The sequence below is a fragment of the Meles meles genome, chromosome 1 (genome assembly GCF_922984935.1).
Source record: "Meles meles chromosome 1, mMelMel3.1 paternal haplotype, whole genome shotgun sequence".
NCBI lineage: Eukaryota > Metazoa > Chordata > Mammalia > Carnivora > Mustelidae > Meles > Meles meles.
The window spans coordinates 26,672,410-26,692,835 of NC_060066.1; the positions used below are offsets into that span (position 1 = coordinate 26,672,410).

Consider the following 20,426-nt stretch of genomic DNA (forward strand, 5'->3'; position numbering starts at 1 on the left):
TTGCTGAAGTACAGAAACTTTGACCTCTAATTTGTTGTTTCTCCGTAAGGTTCACAGAATAGTGGTTTCTTGGTGAGTTTTGTTTACTGAAAAATCATGGATAATTTTAAACTTTAAGTTCTTTAAAAATAGAGAAAAAGTCCCTGGTGACCTATGCCAACAGAGGTTACATACTTTCATGTTTGTAAATGAATTTGTTACTTTGGAGATTTGGGTCCTAAAGGTGTTTAATTACAGATTGTCTATATATATTAGTAAGTTCAATGTGACTTTAGGGTTTCCCACAGTTTTTGATGATTAACCACAATTTCTTTTGAAACTCTCTGCCTAAGATGAAATCTATGTAGGAAGAGAGCATATAAAGCCATTCTTACGTGTTTTCATAGTAGTAATACAAAAAATGTTTTTGTACCTTTATTTGACTCCGTCACCCAGTGGGGTCATAGTATTCATTTTGTATACCTCTAATTCAGTGCTTAATTACTGTCTTCTATGCTACACTGTCAGTTCCATGATACTTATAACTGTGCCCGTTGTTTTTACACTGGTGTCCCCAATACCTAATGTAGCATGAGTTCCTGTCATCAAGGATTACCTTTAAATAAGAACTAAGAGCAATATATGCAGATCAGAATGGATGGTGCAGGTATTAATATCCAGGAGTTCAAGTGGGTTAAAAACGCGTGGGGTTGTATGATGAGAATTCAGAAAGGATTTGTGTAGGAAATAAGCCTTGCTTCCTCTTGGCAAAGTGGTAGATGTCATACAGTTAGAGGGGAAGAAGGAGGGCATTCTGAGCAAGGAGTAGCATGAAAGGAACACTAAAGAAAAAAATCTGCACCATTAGAATTTATTGTTCAGGGTAGTAAGGGGAGATTGTTGAAGGCAGGGACTGTATATTGTGAGCTCCAAGAATATTTGTTTATATGTTATAAGCACTCAATAAATATTTGTTGAATAAAATGATACTGACTGGACTTGTCATCTGTCCTTGAACTTAAGACCAAGGTTTCAAGCCTTTTTTTGTTTTGCCTCTTTTCCTTAAGATCAAGACTTTATTTGTTTGCTTGGTATATCCAAGTTTTTACCTTCTACTATGAAATTATTTTACATCTCTGTTTTAAGAGTAAGTTTTGTGTGTACTGGAGTTCTTTTTTTTTTTTTTATTCTTTATATTCTGATTTTAGTACCTCCAAATTCCTTTTCCAAAGAGTGAACTACAGGTCAAAACTCTAAAAATTGAAAAGCAGTTATTATTATTTAATGAGCATTAATAAAACATCAATATGGTTTATTGTTCATATCAGAAAGTGAAAACGTATCTGTAAGCATTTTTCTTAACGGAAGTGGTGGCGGTGTGCATGAAACTTTAGGTGAGCCTTAGAAATTAGACGCCAGGGAAGTAACTGGGTGAGGGGCAGGATCTGATGAAAATACCGAACCATTCGTTCAGCCCATCTGGTCATTTCCACAGCTAAACTGTCACATAGGGAAGTGATGTAAGTAGATTTGTAGTTTAGATTACTCACTTCCATACAGGTGAGGAGCAGGAAGTTGAGTTGCTTTGGGTATGTACACAGGGATGTCACAGAGAAGGTGAGAGATGATGTGAGTCTGAAATGAGGAGGTGGTGATGGGAATAGGGAAGAGAGGAGGTGGTCAACTGGAATCAAGACACATTCTGAAGACAGAAAGAAAGAACCTGCGGGCTTCTATGTACATGTTTTTAAGAAGGAAGGGCTATGGAAACAGCTCCAGGAAGCAACACTTATACCTCAGGACCTAGCGTGGACCCAGACTAGGTCATCCTAAGTATTGTGAAGTGGATTGGGTAACTAGGCAAATACCTTTCCTCAAGTGAGGAGAGATTTGGCCGAGGACAGGCAGCTTGTCTTTATTTGACTGGTGGCATCTGTACTGCCTTCGTAAGGACATGAGGCCATCAATCTCGAGTGAACTGAACACCCTCATTTTTGCTACCCCTTTTAAGCAACTTGTGACAACTCCATTTATATTTAAGGAAGCTCTGTCAGATATGATTGATAATTGCTTAAATAATATTGATTGTTTGTGAGACAAAACAGAGAAAATGAAAAAGGAGAGCCGTGCTGACGCACCCTTCCTCACACCTGGTATTTGAAATGACTGCAAGGTATTGTGTTGATTACCTGAAAAGAGTGAAAACATTGTCTCAGCATTTCTGGTTTTTGTTGGGAGGGGATGGGGGGGAGTACATAATTGGAGTTTCCACACTCATTGTACAAATAGGTTGTAAGTGCCAGAAAAGTAGGCACTGGGATACACAAATAAATAATTTTAAGTAGTGGAGAGAAAAAAGGTATTTAAATCAAAATTTCAAAATAGTGTAATAACCTGAAAGACCAGAATAAGCAGTGAACATGATAGAAGCATATTTGAGCAGCCGCTCCTTCAACAATTCTGAGGTAATGGTACTGAGTGTTCAGTGATAACTTATCTGAGCTGAGTCTTCAAAGAGACTAGACATTAGCTAAGAAACTGAAAGAGTGTAGATACAGAGCATCAGAGAATTTGGAGGAGCAGAACATAATAATTTTAGGAGCTACAAGTGATGGCATCAAGCTATGAAGCCTGGCTTCATGAACAGACAAGAAGAAAGGGTCGCAGAGTGTCCAAGAACCACTCATAGGATGGAATAATTCCTTTTTTTCCCAGCTTTTTACCTAATTTAAAAAACAAAACAAAACAGGACATGTGATTCTATTTAGGTCCTTTAATGCTAAAGAATCATTTGTAAAAATGTTATAGAAAGTTTGCAGTCAATGCAAACTATCTATTGAAATGTGTAATCAGTTTTTTAAAACGATTTTTATTTGTTTGTTCATGGGAAGCAGAGGGAGAAGGGAGCCTGACTTCAGACTTGATCTCAGGACCGTGGGGTCATGACTTGAGCCAAAGGCAGATACTTAATCGACTGAGCCACCTAGGTACCCAAAATATGCAATTAAATTTATAATATTTTACACACATATGCACACACACACACACCAATTCCCTAGTATTTTTATTTTGTTTTAATTCTATTTTTATTTTACTGTATATTTGTGCCCTTGATACACTAAAACTAAGTAACCACAATCATTTTTTAAAGTAAATTTTTAATGATTTAGAATTATTCCGGTTCACTATAGTTCATGTCTCCGACCCTGTTGTACTATGTATTCCTTCATTCAAATAGTATCAGTATGATAGAGCACTGATTGTCAGGCTAAGAAGCAGAATTTGACTTAGTTTGGTTAATCCATCCTAGGTAAACACCTGCAATTTTTATTTCTGCCTAAGATGTAAATAACTGAAAGAGTACAAAATCTAGTAAAAGTTTTCCCATGTTTTGCAAAATTACATTCATAAAATTAAAATATTGCTCTATTACATCTTTCCTTTTTATACCATAACATTTATTTTCTTATTTTGAACTTTTTACTACTGTAATATGTGTCATTATACCATGACACATATTATATATGTGTGTGTATGTGTGTATACTATTGTACGTATTTTGTATATATAAGCATGTATATTATACACACAGTGTAAAAAAATTTCACTGTATTTCTTTCTGGTCATAATTATCTATTAATTACTTTCTGATTATTAATGAAAATAGTTTTATCATACGGAAGAAGAAATGTGAAAAAATGATCCAGTCTGTGTCCAATATATTTGATATGCCGTTATTTACTACAGTGATTAAAAGTGAGTATAAGTTTGAGCTACACAAGTTCCCATAGGGGTGGTCTTGGGGCCTTAGTGTCCTCTTCCTCAAAATGAGGTTAATAGTGCCTACTGCTTAGGTCATCATAGGTAAAACCTGACAGTGCACATCAATCTTCTGCCAGCATAAGTAAGTATAGCAAATGTGGCCATAAAACAATGACAACACGCTTCATTTAGATTTTTTTCTCACAGTTCCTTTTTGCCCTCCAATGAATCTAAATAAATTATCTAATCCATCAAATAGTCCAAATTAACCTGAAAGAAAATTTGGATTTCACAAATTGAAGTCAGAATATCCTTTAATACACTGTATCTATCTAAATATGAAAAAATGTATAAAAATAGAATTTTGAGTAAAATTTCTAATAGTTCTGATTCTCAAAACTTGTAAACCACGTGTAACCCTTTTACAGGATTCAATCCAAAGGTTTTCAGGATCTCTTGTTTACTTTGGAATATCATATATAAAATAAGTTATAATGGTCTAATTTTACCTGTGAATTCTTTGCTTAATGGTAACTGCCGATTGGGGCCCAGCATAATCTAACTGTAAAAATTCTCTAACAATTAACAATTAAGAAATAAAATTTAGGGGCGCCTGGGTGGCTCAGTAGGTTAAAGCCTCTGCCTTCGGCTCAGGTCATGATCTCAGGGTCCTGGGATCGAGCCCCGCATCGGGCTCTCTGCTCAGTGGGGAGCCTGTTTCTCCCTCTCTCTCTGTCTGCCTCTCTGCCTACTTGTCACCTCTCTCTCTGTCAAATAAATAAATAAAATAAAATATTTTAAAAAAAAAAGAAATAAAATTTAGTTATTTATGCAGAATAATTGTTATGAAAGAATCATGTAAACAAAATTCTTATTAAATGAAAAATAAAAAAGAAATAGAAGAGTGGAAATAGGAAAAGAAGTAAAATTTATCTGACTGTAATTTGATCAAGGTCAGACATACTTGGGGGAAGTTGAATAATTTTATGGAATTACATATTGTATCCTTGAGCTCCAGGGGGACTTTTAAAATCTCTACTAAAGTAAGATTTCATCCACTGGAAAAAAAACACAACAGAATATTCCATTTGTGTTTTGAAGCTAGTTACTATGGTTTTGTAAACTATTTAACCATATATAATATAAAGTGATTCACATGCACAAGTATTTTATGTCTTTATATGTTCTTAATAAATAATAATAAGGTGATTATAATTAGTTTTTAAATATTTAATTAAGTGCATTCCTAATTATTCTTTGTTATGGTAGTAAGAAACAAATTAGTAAATAGCTTGCTCTTTTTTGAAGTCATATTTTTAAAGTATCTTTGTGTCTAGCACTGATTAGTGCTCTGAACTTTTCCTACAAGTAGTTTGGGAAGAACTGAGGTGATGCTATTTTAGCTTGTTTTCACTCAGATGCAAAATGATTAATTTTCAACCATTTTTCCATTGAAGACAATCCAAAACACATTTTTCACACAGCTTCTTTTAAAAGCTAAATGCTTTATACAGGTCTTTGAATAAATTTTGCACGTGTAACTAAAAAGCTTTTTTATGCTGTAATATGAGATATTTCCATTGGAATTATGGCTTATTAAGTAACTTAGAATATTTAGAAGGATTCTGACATATCTAGACAACCCAAGAAATTTGAATACATTCTCCATTGTTTCACTTTCTACAGTTTTAGTTACCTGCAGTGAATTGTGGTCAAGATGCAGAAGATCCTCTTTTTGAGGTATTGTCAGAAAGTCAATAATAGCTTAAGGGTACATCACGCGTGCGTCATTCACCTCACTTCATCTCATCATGTAGGCATTTTATCATCCCACATCCTCACATAAGAAGTATGAGTACAGTACAATAAGATATCTTGATAGAGAGATCACATTTACATAACATTACAGTATACTATTATAATTGTCCGATTTTATTTTTAGTTTTCTTGTTAATCCCTTACTGTGCCTAACTTAAAGTTAAATTTATCATAGTTAATATGTGTATATTGACCTACATAGTTAATAATATTGTAACAACTTTGTATAGCGACAGATGGAATGACTTAACTATGGTGGCTATTTCATAATGTATAAAATATTGAATTACTGTACTGTGCATAGCACACCTGAAATATATAATATTGTATTCCAGTTATTCTTTAAAAAAAAAATCAAGCAGTGTTTTCCATGCAGGAGTAGTAATTATGTTATTTATGTCTAGGGACTTTGACCTTTCTTCTCCCGATGAAGTCCCAAATCCTGACGGGTGTTTCTTGTTGTTCTAATTGGAGCTTAGAATGCATGTTCCTATAGGATTATTGTTACAAATCATTCAACCATTTTGTACTTCAGTTGCCTCTTCTGTAAAACAAAGAATTGAGACAGATTATGAATCTTTTGTACAGTTAAAATATTCCATTATTTTCATGAACTACACAGATTTTAGGTCAAATTGATCTTCTGAGTTTATCTGGACACCTGTCATTTTTACATTGTTTTCATGAGAACATGCATTTTAAAATCTTAACAGTGTACTGATAATATTTTTGAACATAACTCATTTATCAGTTGTAAGTTGGCCCAATATGAGAACAGAGACAAGACAGGTCTCCACTGATCCATATATCTAATTTTCCATGAGATCTAGTTCTATGTTAACAAAAGGCCACATCCACAAAGTGGGATTTTATTAATTCAGTGAAGAGTTGTTTAACATAATATATCCATAAACTTTCTTAAAAGGAACTAAATTGATCTGTATGTACAAAGTTCTGGGTCAGGAGGCAGATAACAATAGATTTATGCATCCACCTCAAATATCAGCAGGTTCATTGTTTATCAACTAGTGATGTTATGAATCCAAATAAATTTTATATGAGCCACAAGTGAAGGAAAAAAAATTATCTCAAGTTTCTTTCAGTCTTGTCTGTACACCTAAATGATTTTCTAGTGAAAAATCTTTATATGAGAAACTGAAATTTATCAATATTTGTCAATATCAGAATTTATCAATATATCTAGAATTTCCATTTGTAAGTTTCTCAGCAACAGTATGGTATTTTGCACATAGTAAATAATGCCTACCTTAATAATGGTAAGGGATTTGGAATGAAGTTCTGGAAGAATATTAGATGCTTTTGATAATGGTATTGCCAAAAATCAGTGATAAGTTCAACAAGAATGATGGTAAAAATGTTAAAACAGCAATAGTGAGGGTCATCTGGGTGGCTCAGTTGACTAAGATGCTGCCTTTGGCTCAGGTCATGATCCTGGAGTCCCTGGCTGGAGTCCCATGTTGGGACTCCAGGGAGCAGTCCCTGCTCAGTGGGGAGTCTGCTGCTGCTTCCTGTTCAGCCCCTCCACTCCCTCCCCACTCATGCTCTCTCTCTTACTCACTCACTCTCTCAAATAAATAAATACAATCTTTTTTAAAAAGCAACAATAATGAGATAAGTTACTTTCTTTGTACTAAGAAGAAGAGTAGCTCTTTCCAGACTAGCATAAAATATTTTTTTCTATCTTTAGTTATGGACAATATAATAGTTAGAGACTATTTCTAAAAGGAAAAAAAAATAGCTATAGAAGAAAAGTGTTTTGGAGAACTGAAACAGTAAATAAGACCAGTTTCCCCCCAGCAGAATTCAATGTGTTCTTTGAATAATACATATCCTGTAGATTTATTTCATTTTTTTAAAGATTTTACTTATTTATTTGACAGAGAGATCACAAGTAGGCAGAGAGGCAGGCAGAGAGAGAGGGGGAAGCAGGCTCCCTGCTGAGCAGAGAGCCCGATGCAGGGCTTGATTCCAGGACCCTGAGATCATGACGATCATGACGTGAGCTGAAGGCAGAGGATTTACCCACTGAGCCACCCAGGTGCCCCTTGTAGATTTATTTCAATAACTCTTTTATGCTCTAATATGTGTATATGTATTCTCTGAGAAAGGTTAAAGGACTAAAAGCATATTTTTAACACCTGATGATTTGGACTAAATGAATGATAAGGTGTCTTCCAAAATTGGTATACTCTTATTTGTTTTCATTGTTAAGATTACTACTATTACTACTAACCATCACATTTGGTAGAGTTAAAAAAAATAATGCTTTATTTGATTTATTTATATAATTATATATAGATTTATTTTTTTAAATAAGAGATTACAAAGGTCACAAGGTATGTATGGGGTGTGTGTGTGTGAGTGATATTGTGTTTATTAAGCACCTGCTGGGCAAGATGCTTTAGAGATTAACCTTTACAACAATCCTAGAGTTAGTACTATTTTGTAGTTTAGGAAAAAGGTTCAGGGAGGTTTACTAGCTTGGTGAAGGTCATACAACACTGAATAGCAAAGCTGGTCAAATCCAGGTCTATAGAACTGCAAATCCCAGATTTTTTATTACTAATATTTTATTTTGTAAATCATTATGAGAACCAGTTATTTACCAATTTACCAATTTACCAATTATTTACCAGATCCTTCTTCCACCCTTCTTCTTCTTCTTCTTCTTCTTCTGCTTCTGCTTCTTCTGCTTCTGCTTCTTCTTCTTCTTCATGCAAAAAGGTGGTTTTATTAAAGCACAGTACAGGACCAATGGGCAGAGAGAGCTGTCCCTGCTACTCTTCTGAATTCTAAAATCTACTGCTAAAAACTTCTAAGAGTCTACAGGATATATAATACCTTATTTATTAAGAACACTTTTTTTTTTTAACTGAGAAACTCTTTTAAAATATTGCCCTATGATGAACCCCTCCATCTGTCATCCTAAAGTAGATGTAAATTTTGCCAATTAGAGAATTCTTAGGCAGGGGAACTTTGAGAGTTGAGTGGTTCAAGGTGCTGAGCCTGCAGAAAATGCATGGCGTGTGTAGGAGGCAATATGCAGAGTGTAAAGAATTCAGTGAAAGCAAGAATTTGAATCCAGGCTTAATGCTGAATCGTATGTGAAAGTCCCATAAATAAAACAGAGAAACAAAATGCTCTGATTGAAATGGGATTTCAGAGGATCAGGAATTGTATCCGTATAGCAGCACCTCAGAGGTGTTCAGCACAGAAAATCGCTTGCTCATAGTAGCTTCATCAAATAAACTCTCAACAAAACCTAGACGACAGGAAAATGTGATCAGTTGAGTTTTATCCTACTTCAGCCTTCTGCCTTCAGAAGACACATATTTTTCCATAAGTATATGACATCCAGAATAAGATGGGGGTCAGAGATTTCATATATTGGAAGAGACTTTAGTGACCGCAACCATATAGAATGTGTGGATCCTGTCTGGATCCTGAGTTAATCAAAGCAATTATATATATGTGTGTGTGTGTGTGTGTGTGTGTTTTGGAGAGGAGAGAATCAGGAAATTAAATCAAGAAATGCTTATTAAATTATAGAAATTATTGTTAGTTTTATTAGATACAGTAGTTAGTTGTGGTTATTTTTTTAAAGTCCTCATTTGTTAGAAGTAAATATTGAAGCCTTTATGAAAAAGGGGTAGGATATTGGGAATTGCTTTAAAGTATTCCCAGGTTGAGGATATAGGAGGAATGAGAGAGAATAAATGAAACAAAATTGGACATGTTCAAAAGTGTTGAAACTGGATGGATGCGTTCATGGGTGTTTATTTTACTAGTCTCTCTACTTTGTATATGTTTGGAAATTTCCATAATAAAAAAATTCCACTAACTTATGTTATAGTCCACATGAGAATATTTTCCTGACCTAAATCTGTCTGGCCTCATTGGGATTTGGCAGACATATTCTGCCAAATGTGTAGAAAAAAAGACTTAAGAATGGTTAGAGGAAAATACTCATCCAAATTGAAATTGAGTTCAAAATAAAAGTGCTAATAAAATATTGTAGCACTTTAAACTTTTAATTTTGCTTTTCTGTTTTAATTCTTTTAAACATGCAATAGAATTGCTTATTGTGTTTTTCTTGATTTCATTGCTTTTTGATCACCAAATTAATTTTCAGCTATTGGGAAATGTTACAACTGCCAAATTGCAGATAAGCTGCTGGCTTGCAGTTGAATAAATATTTGTTCCTGAAACAATTAAAAAAAACCAAACTACATTTGCTATAAGGGTTTTTTTTTTTAATAATGCCCATATGTTTAAAAGAAGTTATAGTAGTTTGAAAATTTGTGATAAGCAAATGGTCACAGTATATACACCCAGCTTCAGAGAAGCCTGAGAGTAAATACCATGGATTTAGTCAGTAAACCTAGCTTATAGATCAGTACAGGTATCACATAGGAAACTGCTAACAGGAAAATAAATTATCATCCTGTTTACTGTTACAAATTCAAAACAGGTCAAGATTTCTGGAGCTACTTATTTACTGGACAATTGGGTTGGGTACCATGGTCAGAAACATGATTTTGTTTTTTAAATAACAGCTTTTCCTGATTATTACAAAATTGCAATAAAAAGATTTTGGTATACTTCTTTTCAGAACCAGCATGTTTTCATGGTACTCTGTGAGATGCTGACTAATGTAGTACTTCTAGGTTATTTGCTCAAGGGCAAGATTGACTGCAGGACCTATGGTGGAGGCAAACTTCTATCTGATTTAAATAGCCCATAGATAATTAGCGTATGATTCACATGACTCACCTTAACTAAAACGCTATCTTAGTGTAAAGCACCTCATTGTGAATTAATAGTTTACTAGTATTGTACTATAATAACCATATGTATTTGGAATCTAACTGATATGTGGAAAATGTGAAAGTTTCCAAAATACTGATGAAATTCTCAATTATTATTATATCAATGCAACTTCTACTCAAACTTTTCCAGTGCTAGATGACTTTCTTTATTTAAGATTTTATTTATTTATTTGACAGCGAGAGAGAGAGAGAGAGAGAGCCAGCGAGCAAGCGCGGGAGCAGGAACATGAGCAGGGGCAGTGGAAGAGGGGGAAGCAGGTTTCTGCTGAGAAGGGAGCCCGATGTAGGGCTCTATCCCAGAACACTGGGATCATGACCTAAGCCGAAGGCAGATGCATAAGAACTGAGCCACCCAGGCACCCCACAGATGACGTTTTGAAAATAAGTAACACACTACTTTGATTTGGGACTGATTTTAAATGTTCAGTCTTTTGGTGCTTTTGAATAAGTTGTTAAAATATTTCACTATATATATATATATAAAAACTTTATAAACTATATTATATATAATATTTCACTCTCTATATATGTATTTCATAAAATTGAGGTTTAATTGGACACTTGTAATCATCTTTAAACGAGAATGCTTTTAAAGTCATGAAGTATTCAAGTGACCATTATATCCCAAAAGCAGCCTTGGAGTTTTTTAATACAATAATCAGTTTCATAGTCAGAGCATATAGAGAACAAAGAGTACTCTATATACATGTTACTAATTGAAGAAGGAAGTATTTTGCATACATGGACATTGCTAAAATATTGTCTTGAAGTATTCTTATGAGGTGAAAAGTATGAGACAAAATTCATATAAAGGTAGTAAAACATTTTGGTATGTCACCAACAGTCATTTTTTTATGGTTGCACATATAATCAGGTACAGTTCCAAATACATCTTTGATGTGAGTCTCATTTCCGTTCTGCTGGTAGTGTGAGTGCACATGTGTGTTTTCTTCTGTGCCGTGTTGGTGAATAAAATGCAAGCTGAGCAAAACAGGGGGGACTTCTTTACAATTTTTTCACAGAGCAACTAACCAGCTGAGTGCCTAATACAATCAAAATGAACCCTAGAATACAAAAGAATGTATAGATTTTGAAAAGGATAACAGGCATGTTGAGAATCATGCTGAGATCTAATAGGAATTTACAATATTTTTCTTTCCCTTTTCCAGCCCAGACTCCCCTCTGTGTGGAACTATTTCTTTTGTGATGGTGTTTCAATGCTTTTGCAACAGAGGGACTAGGACTTAAGATGAAGGGAACAAACTAAAACAAATGTAGAACTCTCTCTCACCTTGCTCCCTTTTTCTTAGCCCATACAGAAAACTGCTAATCCTACTTTCATATTCCACCCAGAAGGACAGAATGTAAAACCAAGTGACAGAGAAGAGCATAGCCATTTTGAAATCATCAGTTCAATGAACCTTGATTAAAACACCTGGAATGCTCTTCTGACCCAATTAAGTCTACACGTTGTTCTAAATATGCATGTGTGGAAAGGAGAGGATGAGGGGGAAAAAATATGCTATCTAATACCTCGACAGTCAATTAACTTTTGCCTACCACTGAATTTTCAGATTAAATTTGTAGCATATATATTTACAAGGCTAAGATATTAATAGTAGTAACTAATACATCCTACTGTGTTCAGGTACTTGTTTGGAATGTTTTATAAATATCGATGTCCTATGAATTTAGGCACTTTTATTATTCCCTATCTTACAGACGAGGAAGCTGAGGCATGGAAAGGTGAAGAGACTTCCTCGTATCCTGAATCCTAGATTCAGTCCTAAAATCCAATTCCAGAACCTGACCTAACTCTAATTTTCTAGTTTTATATATCCTTTCATATATCATATTATATCTAGTTTTCATATATCCTTTATGAGGGCATTCCAGACCCATCGATTTGTGATTTTAAAGCCCTAGTCCATCTAAATCTAATGACAGTCTGTAAGCTGCTTTATCCTTTCTGTCACAGAGCAAAGAAATCTTGTCATTTTAGCACATTGGCACATGGTGAATGAGCTACTGACCAGCTGACAACTACCACTGCCCCTAGAGACCTACTTCCTTGCCGCCTTCTACCAAATTTGATCCCTTTTACATCAAAGCAAGTTTGAATGAGACCTGAATTTATCACAAACTCTTAGACATTTAATTTTACCATAAATAGGAATGGTTAGATCAGCTCCTTTATCATGGTCCCATCTGAGTCTGAGGGCTTTTTTTCCTTTTAAAACTAGTGTGCCATTGGGATACTCTGTGACTGATTCCTTCCTGAGAGGAAAACATAATTGACAAAGGCAAAATTAAAACCCTTCTGTATTTGAATAAACTCAATATTTATTTTTAATTCGATAACTCCAATCCTAATCACTGAATAACATCAATCGTGTCCGTTTGTTTTATTATCCTCATTTAAATTTAATTGCTAAATCAGTGAGCCTCCCAATGAATGCCCTAGCTAGTTATTTTGATGGTACAAGAATTAAGTGCAACTTTCAGGTTTCTGACTTGCTTAGGCAATGGTGGAACATTCAGCAACAATCGAGAGTAGAGAACTACTTACTTATGTTCTAAACAAATGCACACTCCTCTGGGCACTAAGCCTTATTGTGCACGATGTCACACCTCACCCATCTACGGTGCTGTTTTCCACCAAGATACTTCCACCAAGATACTGCAGACTGCTGTCTGCAATGGGCCTTCTAATTCTGGAGCTGTATTAATATTCAGGAATTTCTTTATGCCATCCCAGCCACCCTTTCATCATTTATTGATGTACATTTGAAATGGCTACATTAAGCAGAATGGATAGTCTCATGACTTAAACAAATGTGACTCAAGGAGAGATGGCAGAGCTGGTGCAGAATGAGGAAACAAATGCTTTTTGAAACTTAGTTAAGTGAGCACTTGTATCGTGCAAACTGCCTCAGTAAATGGACCCCCGCCTTTCTATCTTGGTTGGATAGAATACTGTAAAAACTAGATGTCAAATAAACCTTGCTTTATCTACAAGGAGAAATAGATCAACACAATGTTCTGTCTCATTCTGAGTTTCTTTGCTCATGGGGGAGCAAATGAACTAGGAAATTTTGAAGTTAGGGTGAATATCCTATCTATCTGATCTAAATTAGAGGTTTTCTCTATTTAAGTGATTTAAGCAGACTAAGTGACATTTAAAAATCTAAATTATAGGGGTACCTACCTATTGAGGGGTGGCTCAATCGGTTAAGCATCTGTTTTTGGGTCAGGTCATGATTTTAGGGTCCTGGGATCGAACTCTGCCTTAGGTTCCCTGTTTCTCCCCCTGTTCCTGCTCGCTCTCTCTCAAATATATAAATAAAATCTTTATTAAAAAATCTAAATTGTAATTTTTTTAAAAAGATTTTATTTATGTATTTACTTGTCAGAGAGAGAAAGAGAAAGAGCTTGCACAGCAGGCAGAGTGGCAGGCAGGGGCCAAGAGAGAAGCAGGCTCCCTGCCAAGCAAGAAGCCCCATGCGGACTGGATCCCAGGACCCTGAGATCATGACCTGAACTGAAGCCAGCAGCTTAACTGACTGAGCCACTTAGTTTCCAACAGAGATAGACATCCCTATAATTTTGTTTTTTTAATGCAGCCTAGAATACCTCCTACATGTTGCCCTTTTGTGGTTGGTAGAAGACTTGCTTTTAAGAATGGATTAAATGGGCTCCTGGGTGGCTCAGTGGGTTAAAGCCTCTGCCTTTGGCTCAGGTCATGATCTCAGGGTCCTGGGATCAAGCCCCGCATGGGGCTCTCTGATCAGCAGGGAGCCTGCTTCCCTTCCTCTCTCTCTGCCTGACTCTATGCCTGCTTGTGATCTCTGTCTGTCAAATAAATAAATAAAAAATCTTAAAAAAAAAAAGAATGGATTAAATGATTAGCACAGCAATGATCTGCATTAAAAGATGTGCCCAGGGGCGCCTGGGTGGCTCAGTGGGTTAAAGCCTCTGCCTTTCGCTCGGGTCATGATCCCAGAGTCCTGGGATCGAGCCCCGCATCAAGCTCTCTGCTTGGCAGGGAGCCTGCTTCCTCCTCTCTCTCTCTCTGCCTGCCTCTCTCCCTACTTGTGATCTCTATCTGTCAAATAAATAAATAAAATCTTTAAAAAAAAAAAAAAAAAAAAAAAAGATGTGCCCAACATGTCCTATTGTTGGTTTACAACTAGTGTAATTGGCTAACTTAACATCTTTCCAGAGGTAAAGATAAGCTGCCCCCTGAATGACTACAAATACAATTAATGGGGTCTAAGAGAAAGACTCTCTCTGGACCAGTTGGCTTTCTGACCCCAGTTCTTTCCGGTACATAACAGGATAGAATCAACAGTATTAGATTAATAAACTGTGTTCTAGAATAAAATATATGAAGAATAAGAGGCTCAGAAGTAATTTCAGTGATAATAAATAGATTCTTTTCATAGACTGATTTGTAGGGGTATTTTACATGTTTATTTCTGCCTTATTAGGCTTCCCTTTTCTTCATTTTTATAACTTGCAATAATACACATATAACATTATAAAACGGTTTTCGAACAAAGGAGTTAAAACATTATTTTTAAGATCTATCATGCCTAAGAAAGGGGAAAAATTCACTTAGAGTGGTGCTTCCCTTAAGAAGCAGCTTAGTGTTTATAGCCTATTCTAATAGCCTGAGAACAAAGTGCTTTTGATACTCACAAGCAGATCTCCAGAGAGAGGGAAAGCAGCCCTGGAGCTGAGATGCAGAGAACTTTGTACCTCTGTTGGAAACTAAGAGAAAGAAGACAGAGGACTCGATAATTATTTCAGACTGCCTGATCAGCCCAGACTTTGGGGGTTAATTGTAGTCCTAGAAATAAAATGATGGTCCAGTCATTAGGCTGAGGTACGTAGATCAGTGTTAAAAGGGTTTTTGTTTTGTTTTTTAAAGAAAGTGTAAGTTGAGTCCCGTGCAAATATAAAGTAAACATGTATCAATTTTTTTTTATCAAAAATTTTATTTAACTCAGGAATTAAAGAGGGTTTTAGTAAATACTACAGTGGTTTAATATAGAATTCAGTAGCCAAGTATAGATCAGTGGATAGAGAGGCAGATCGATACATAGATACACGGAATGGAATGCTGAAATGAAATTACAGGTCTGTCCATTGGACAATAAACCACTGCATATACCACAGCCCCACAAAAACACAGGTGACCCAGAAGGGTAGGCTAAAAAACATCTCACCCAACACAACATCCAGTTATCTTTTGATCCATCTTAAAGTATTTCACATTTTTTTCCTACAAAGACCTCAACCATGCAAAGGGTACAGCTGGCCCTTCTGAATATTTTAGAAGCAGAAGACCTACTGCTGTGTGAATGTAAGAAAACTAACTAAAGACAGACATTTGTGGATGGCCTGGGGAAGCAAACACAAGGTTTACCATTTAATTCTTGAGGTTTCTAGCTGAGAAATATTTGGTTCCGGCTTGTAACATAATTTAATGAGGCAATACTTAACCTGGTAATGTAGAGGAAATCAGATCACTATGCAAGTGTTCTTGATATTTCATACCACAGAAAACTTATGCAAAAATATACTTTAAATTTTTACTTTTCATGTAATGGTTTAGTATACTCTCAGAGTAACTTTTTTTTTTTTTCCCCTAATAAAAGTTATTTTTAAGTTAAGATTTCCACTGGGTATGTCAACACAGTTAGAGCATGTTGAAGAGTAGTAGCTTACTACTAGTTAGTAAGTGCTTAATGAGGCTAGATTCAACACTCCACTCCTTTATTCCCTGCCCTTCGCCCTTCTCCCCACTGTCATCTCAAAATTAGCACCACAAATTGCAGGCATAAGTTACTAAGGACACTCCAAGGGCATGCCCTACAGTTTTCATTACTTAACATGATGCAAATATGCATTGTTTATAGCTCTATTGTTAGAGGTTACCCTTTTAACGTATCTAGTTCACAAGTGACACAAAATTCTGGTCTATCTGTAGAAAGGTAATAGTTATGAACAAGAAGTCTAAAAACAAGAAAAATCATTGTTTTTTCTTTTTTCCTTAGAAAAACCCTTGGATGACTGTTGTTGTTTTGTTTGTTTGTTTGTTTGTTTGTTTGAAGGGGAGTTGTTTTGGGGTTTTTTTTTTGTTGTTTTTTTTTTTTTTAGATATTGTTTGTAATGTGGTGGTTTGCTTGGGAATTGGGCATGTTTCCTAAGGAAATATTTGAAATATTTGGCAGAAAGAGTTAAACGATGTTGAATTTAAGTGGTTTCTTTTTCTTATGTCTTCCCAAAAAAGATACAGAGAAAGAATAGTTTATCTACCAAGAGCCTTTCGCACAGTATTTTTAGCGAAGTGCCTGTCATTAGACTAACATGATTGCAGGGGTGGGGGGGGGGGCACTTGGACAGGCAATGGCAACATCTGCATTATAGTAGAAACTTTGAAAGACACTGTTGAAAACAGATCAAGCACCAATCTAAAAAAAAATGCAAAAACAGAAAACAAAAACTCTTAATATTTTTTGGATTATTTTGGAAATGGCTTGGAATTTGGTGGACCAATATATGGATCTTTTAAAAAGGTCTGGACTGAAATGTCATATGACTTGTAAACTATTAAAAAAAATAGAATGCATGTATCTGATTCAATAGAAACATAAATGTGTTTTCATAACTTCTAAGAAATGTTTTCAGGAGGATTATTTATGAAAAAATAGCACAACAATGTGTAGGAATTGTTCAAAGCAACAACTCTGTATCTGCCTTCATTTCCCTTTACCTCACAAAGAACTGGACTGAGATCACCAGCTTATTTTAGCAGGCACAAAAGAAAAAAAAGTGTATCTTTGTTTACAGTATTATGTGTATGTGTTCATATGAAAAACTCAGCATGTTTCAGATGAATTAGGCTGTCTTCAAGAGACCACCAGAGATTACCATAACCTTGACTCAAGTGTAAATTATGATGAACTTTAAAATATATATATATGTATAGTTTAATTACAGTAATGTGATTTTGAGCTTATAAAAGTCACCTTGTCTTAACATTATTAAACTTAAAAAAGTACTCTTTTAAATGCCATAATTTTTCTATTCAAAAAGTGTTTTAGGGATAATTTTTATTACTTTTTTTCTTTAAAAAAAAAACAAAAGCGATACAAGCTTATTTCTGCTCTGGAACAGGTTCTTTCTTTTAAGTTATAGTTTGGGTCACTTCTGCATGTAAAGTTAACATATAATTAAAGGAAAAGTCCAAAAAAGAGACCTTTATAAATATCTATTGATAAATACTTCAGATCGGCATTTACCATGAAAAAAAAAAACCATTTTGTAAAATTGTATATCTCAATTGCTGAGGAATTATAAATTATATTTCTTGATTTTGGCAAAATATTAACAATGCTTAGGAATCGTTTTAAAGTCAAAATGTAAACTAAACACTGTACCTTTAAAGTATCTTGCTGCTATTTTTCCAGTGAAATTATTACTTATAGCAGAACAGCATTTTAAAAGCAATCTAAAGAAATCCCCCTAAATTAAAATATTGTCTATCTTATATAAAAGAGGAGAAAAAAATTAGAAAAAGAGAAGAGAGCCACAAAGTGAAGAGAACCAAACTACCAATGGGAAAAATCGGAGTTATTATAAAGTATTAATCACCAACCTTACGGTTTCTGATCTACAGATAAATGTTATACCCATTTAATTTATTTTTTAAAAAATAGTATTTAAAAAATTTTATTGCTTTTAGGCCATGGTCATTACCTTATGACCTGAGATATGTGTGTTAGGCATATCAACCAATTGGCACCTACCCTCTTTTAAAGGTAGAAAAAAGATGAGTATTATATTGTAATACTTTGTTCTCTCTCTCCTCCTCTTTCTATTTTTTTTTGTTGTTGTTGTTTTTTGTTTTCGTTTTTGGATGGTTGGTGATTTGTTTGCTTCTCCTGGTTCCTGTTGATCAGTGGTGTTTGGCCAGTTTGTATTTTTCCAGACATCACTCCACGATGTTGTTGAGGTGTATGATGGGCCAACTCAGCAATCTTCTCTGTTATCTTCCCTCTCAGGATCCCATTCAGGTATCCTTTAATAGAACTGCCATGCATCAGTTATTGATTAAAGACTGACTTTGATTGGTATTAGAGTGAAAGTTGAGATTTATGTCATCCATATGAAAAATAAACTGAAAATAGAATCACTCTTTATTTTAAACAAAAATAGAAACACAATAGTAACTCAAACGCTTGAGAAAAATATAACCAACTATTTTGGGGGATTGTAATCAAGTAAATATAATATTTAGTCACTGAGTCTGTGGTATTTAATGTAATATAAAATATTTAAGGATTATTTTTGAAATGAGACAATATGTATCAAAATGTAATAAAAGCCTTATAGTAAAAAGGTTGAGATTGAAACTGAACCCAAAGAAAATATATTGTCAGAGGTAGGCTATCTTAAAGTAATTTGATAGAACATAGATTGACATTTTCAAATAACAGTGTAAATTAATATAATTTGTTAGGTTTACTGAATGAAATTATTTATGATATCTTAGTGTTTGTTTTGTTGAGTAGGAGAATCACTTCCACTGAGTTCAGGTAATCAGATCACAATTCGATTTACTTCAGTTGGACCAATAACAGCTAAGGGATTTCACTTTGTTTATCAAGGTAAGTGACCCTGTAGCCTAGAAACACACTAAGGAATGATATCAATTTCCTCATGCTATGTTCAGAATTATTAATGATGAGATCCTCATAACCATATAGGAGAGATCAAAGTTGTTTTTAGTTTTTTGTTTTTTTTTAAGTTTCGCCCTGTTCCCTCCCCCATCACTAGAAAACTGTTAATTTGACCAAAGTTAAAAGTGACCTATTGCTTCCATCATCATTCTCAAGTATGATTTCCCTTCTTTCCAACATATTGTTTTAAAATATTTTTTTTTCTGACAACTCTTCACTCTCTGCATCTTCTATTTTTCCCATAGCCTAGCATTCTAAATTAAAAATGTACAGAATTTTGTGCTGATGTACTTAGACATGCAGGGAAATCATTATTCCATTCTAAAATTTTAGTTTTTCATTCTCTCAGGAGATTTCAAACTTTCTTCATGGCTATTAAATATTTTTGTGCAATTGAAAGCTTATTTACACAGTTTCTTCTCACCTTTTATAGACAAGCTTCAACATTATCATTAAAATATTAAGGGCTATAATTTGAAACATTTTGTTTTAATTGTGTATGAACATGTAGTATTTATTCTTAAATGTATCTTGAACTTCATTCTTAAGAAATTTATGAACATGTTTGATTTGATACTTTTATTAACTTTCTCCCATTTATAATGTTGTCTATACTATTTTACTGTTTCATTTTTAATAGTATTCCTTCATTAAACAGTATATAATATTATGAATTTAAAAAGGCACTATTACAAGTCACATAAGAGGAATCAGCCTATTTGGAATTCATCATATCATTTTTTGGGCTGTTGTCAAACTCTTTAATCCCATCTGTATGTGTTTTAAAAAGAAAAAACATCCTGTTATCATTCTATTTTACTAAACCAAAAAAAAAAGTCACAATCGAAGTACATACCTATAAAATCTAAAAGCAATTTCAAATTTGATATTGTATGATTATGAAATAAAACTTCTATTGTTGTTAATCTGTCTGACTTATATTTAGCCTTGAACATAATTGTCTTCAATAACAAACGTATTTTGAACAATTAAGTTTGTGAACATACTGTGAAATTAGTACAATGTTGTGTTTTCTTTTTTAAATCTATGAAACTAATGAAAAATAAAATGTAACATTACCTCAGGTAACCTGACACATGTTGGAACATGGTATCCCAGTTTAAGAAGAAAAAGATAGATCTTTCAGTTATCATCCCGTAAATTGAAATACCTAATTCAAACTATTTTGTTATATTAATAAGAGTTTAGTAAAACCAAAAAAATAAGAAAAAAAACTTACTTGATGTTGTTTAAAGGATTAAAAGAT

General features: G+C 34.2%; 1 protein-coding gene across 2 annotated transcripts in view; it reads left to right on the top strand.

Moving 5' to 3' along the window:
* The window catches only part of CSMD3 (CUB and Sushi multiple domains 3), a 1,273,428-nt gene that overhangs the window by 1,071,296 nt on the left and 181,706 nt on the right, over positions 1 to 20,426 (top strand). For both annotated transcript variants that reach the window (XM_046025880.1, XM_046025873.1), the window contains 2 exons: positions 18,380 to 18,493; positions 18,992 to 19,087. In XM_046025880.1, the coding sequence (XP_045881836.1) occupies positions 18,380 to 18,493; positions 18,992 to 19,087 (210 nt within the window). The remainder of the gene's footprint in view (positions 1 to 18,379; positions 18,494 to 18,991; positions 19,088 to 20,426) is intronic.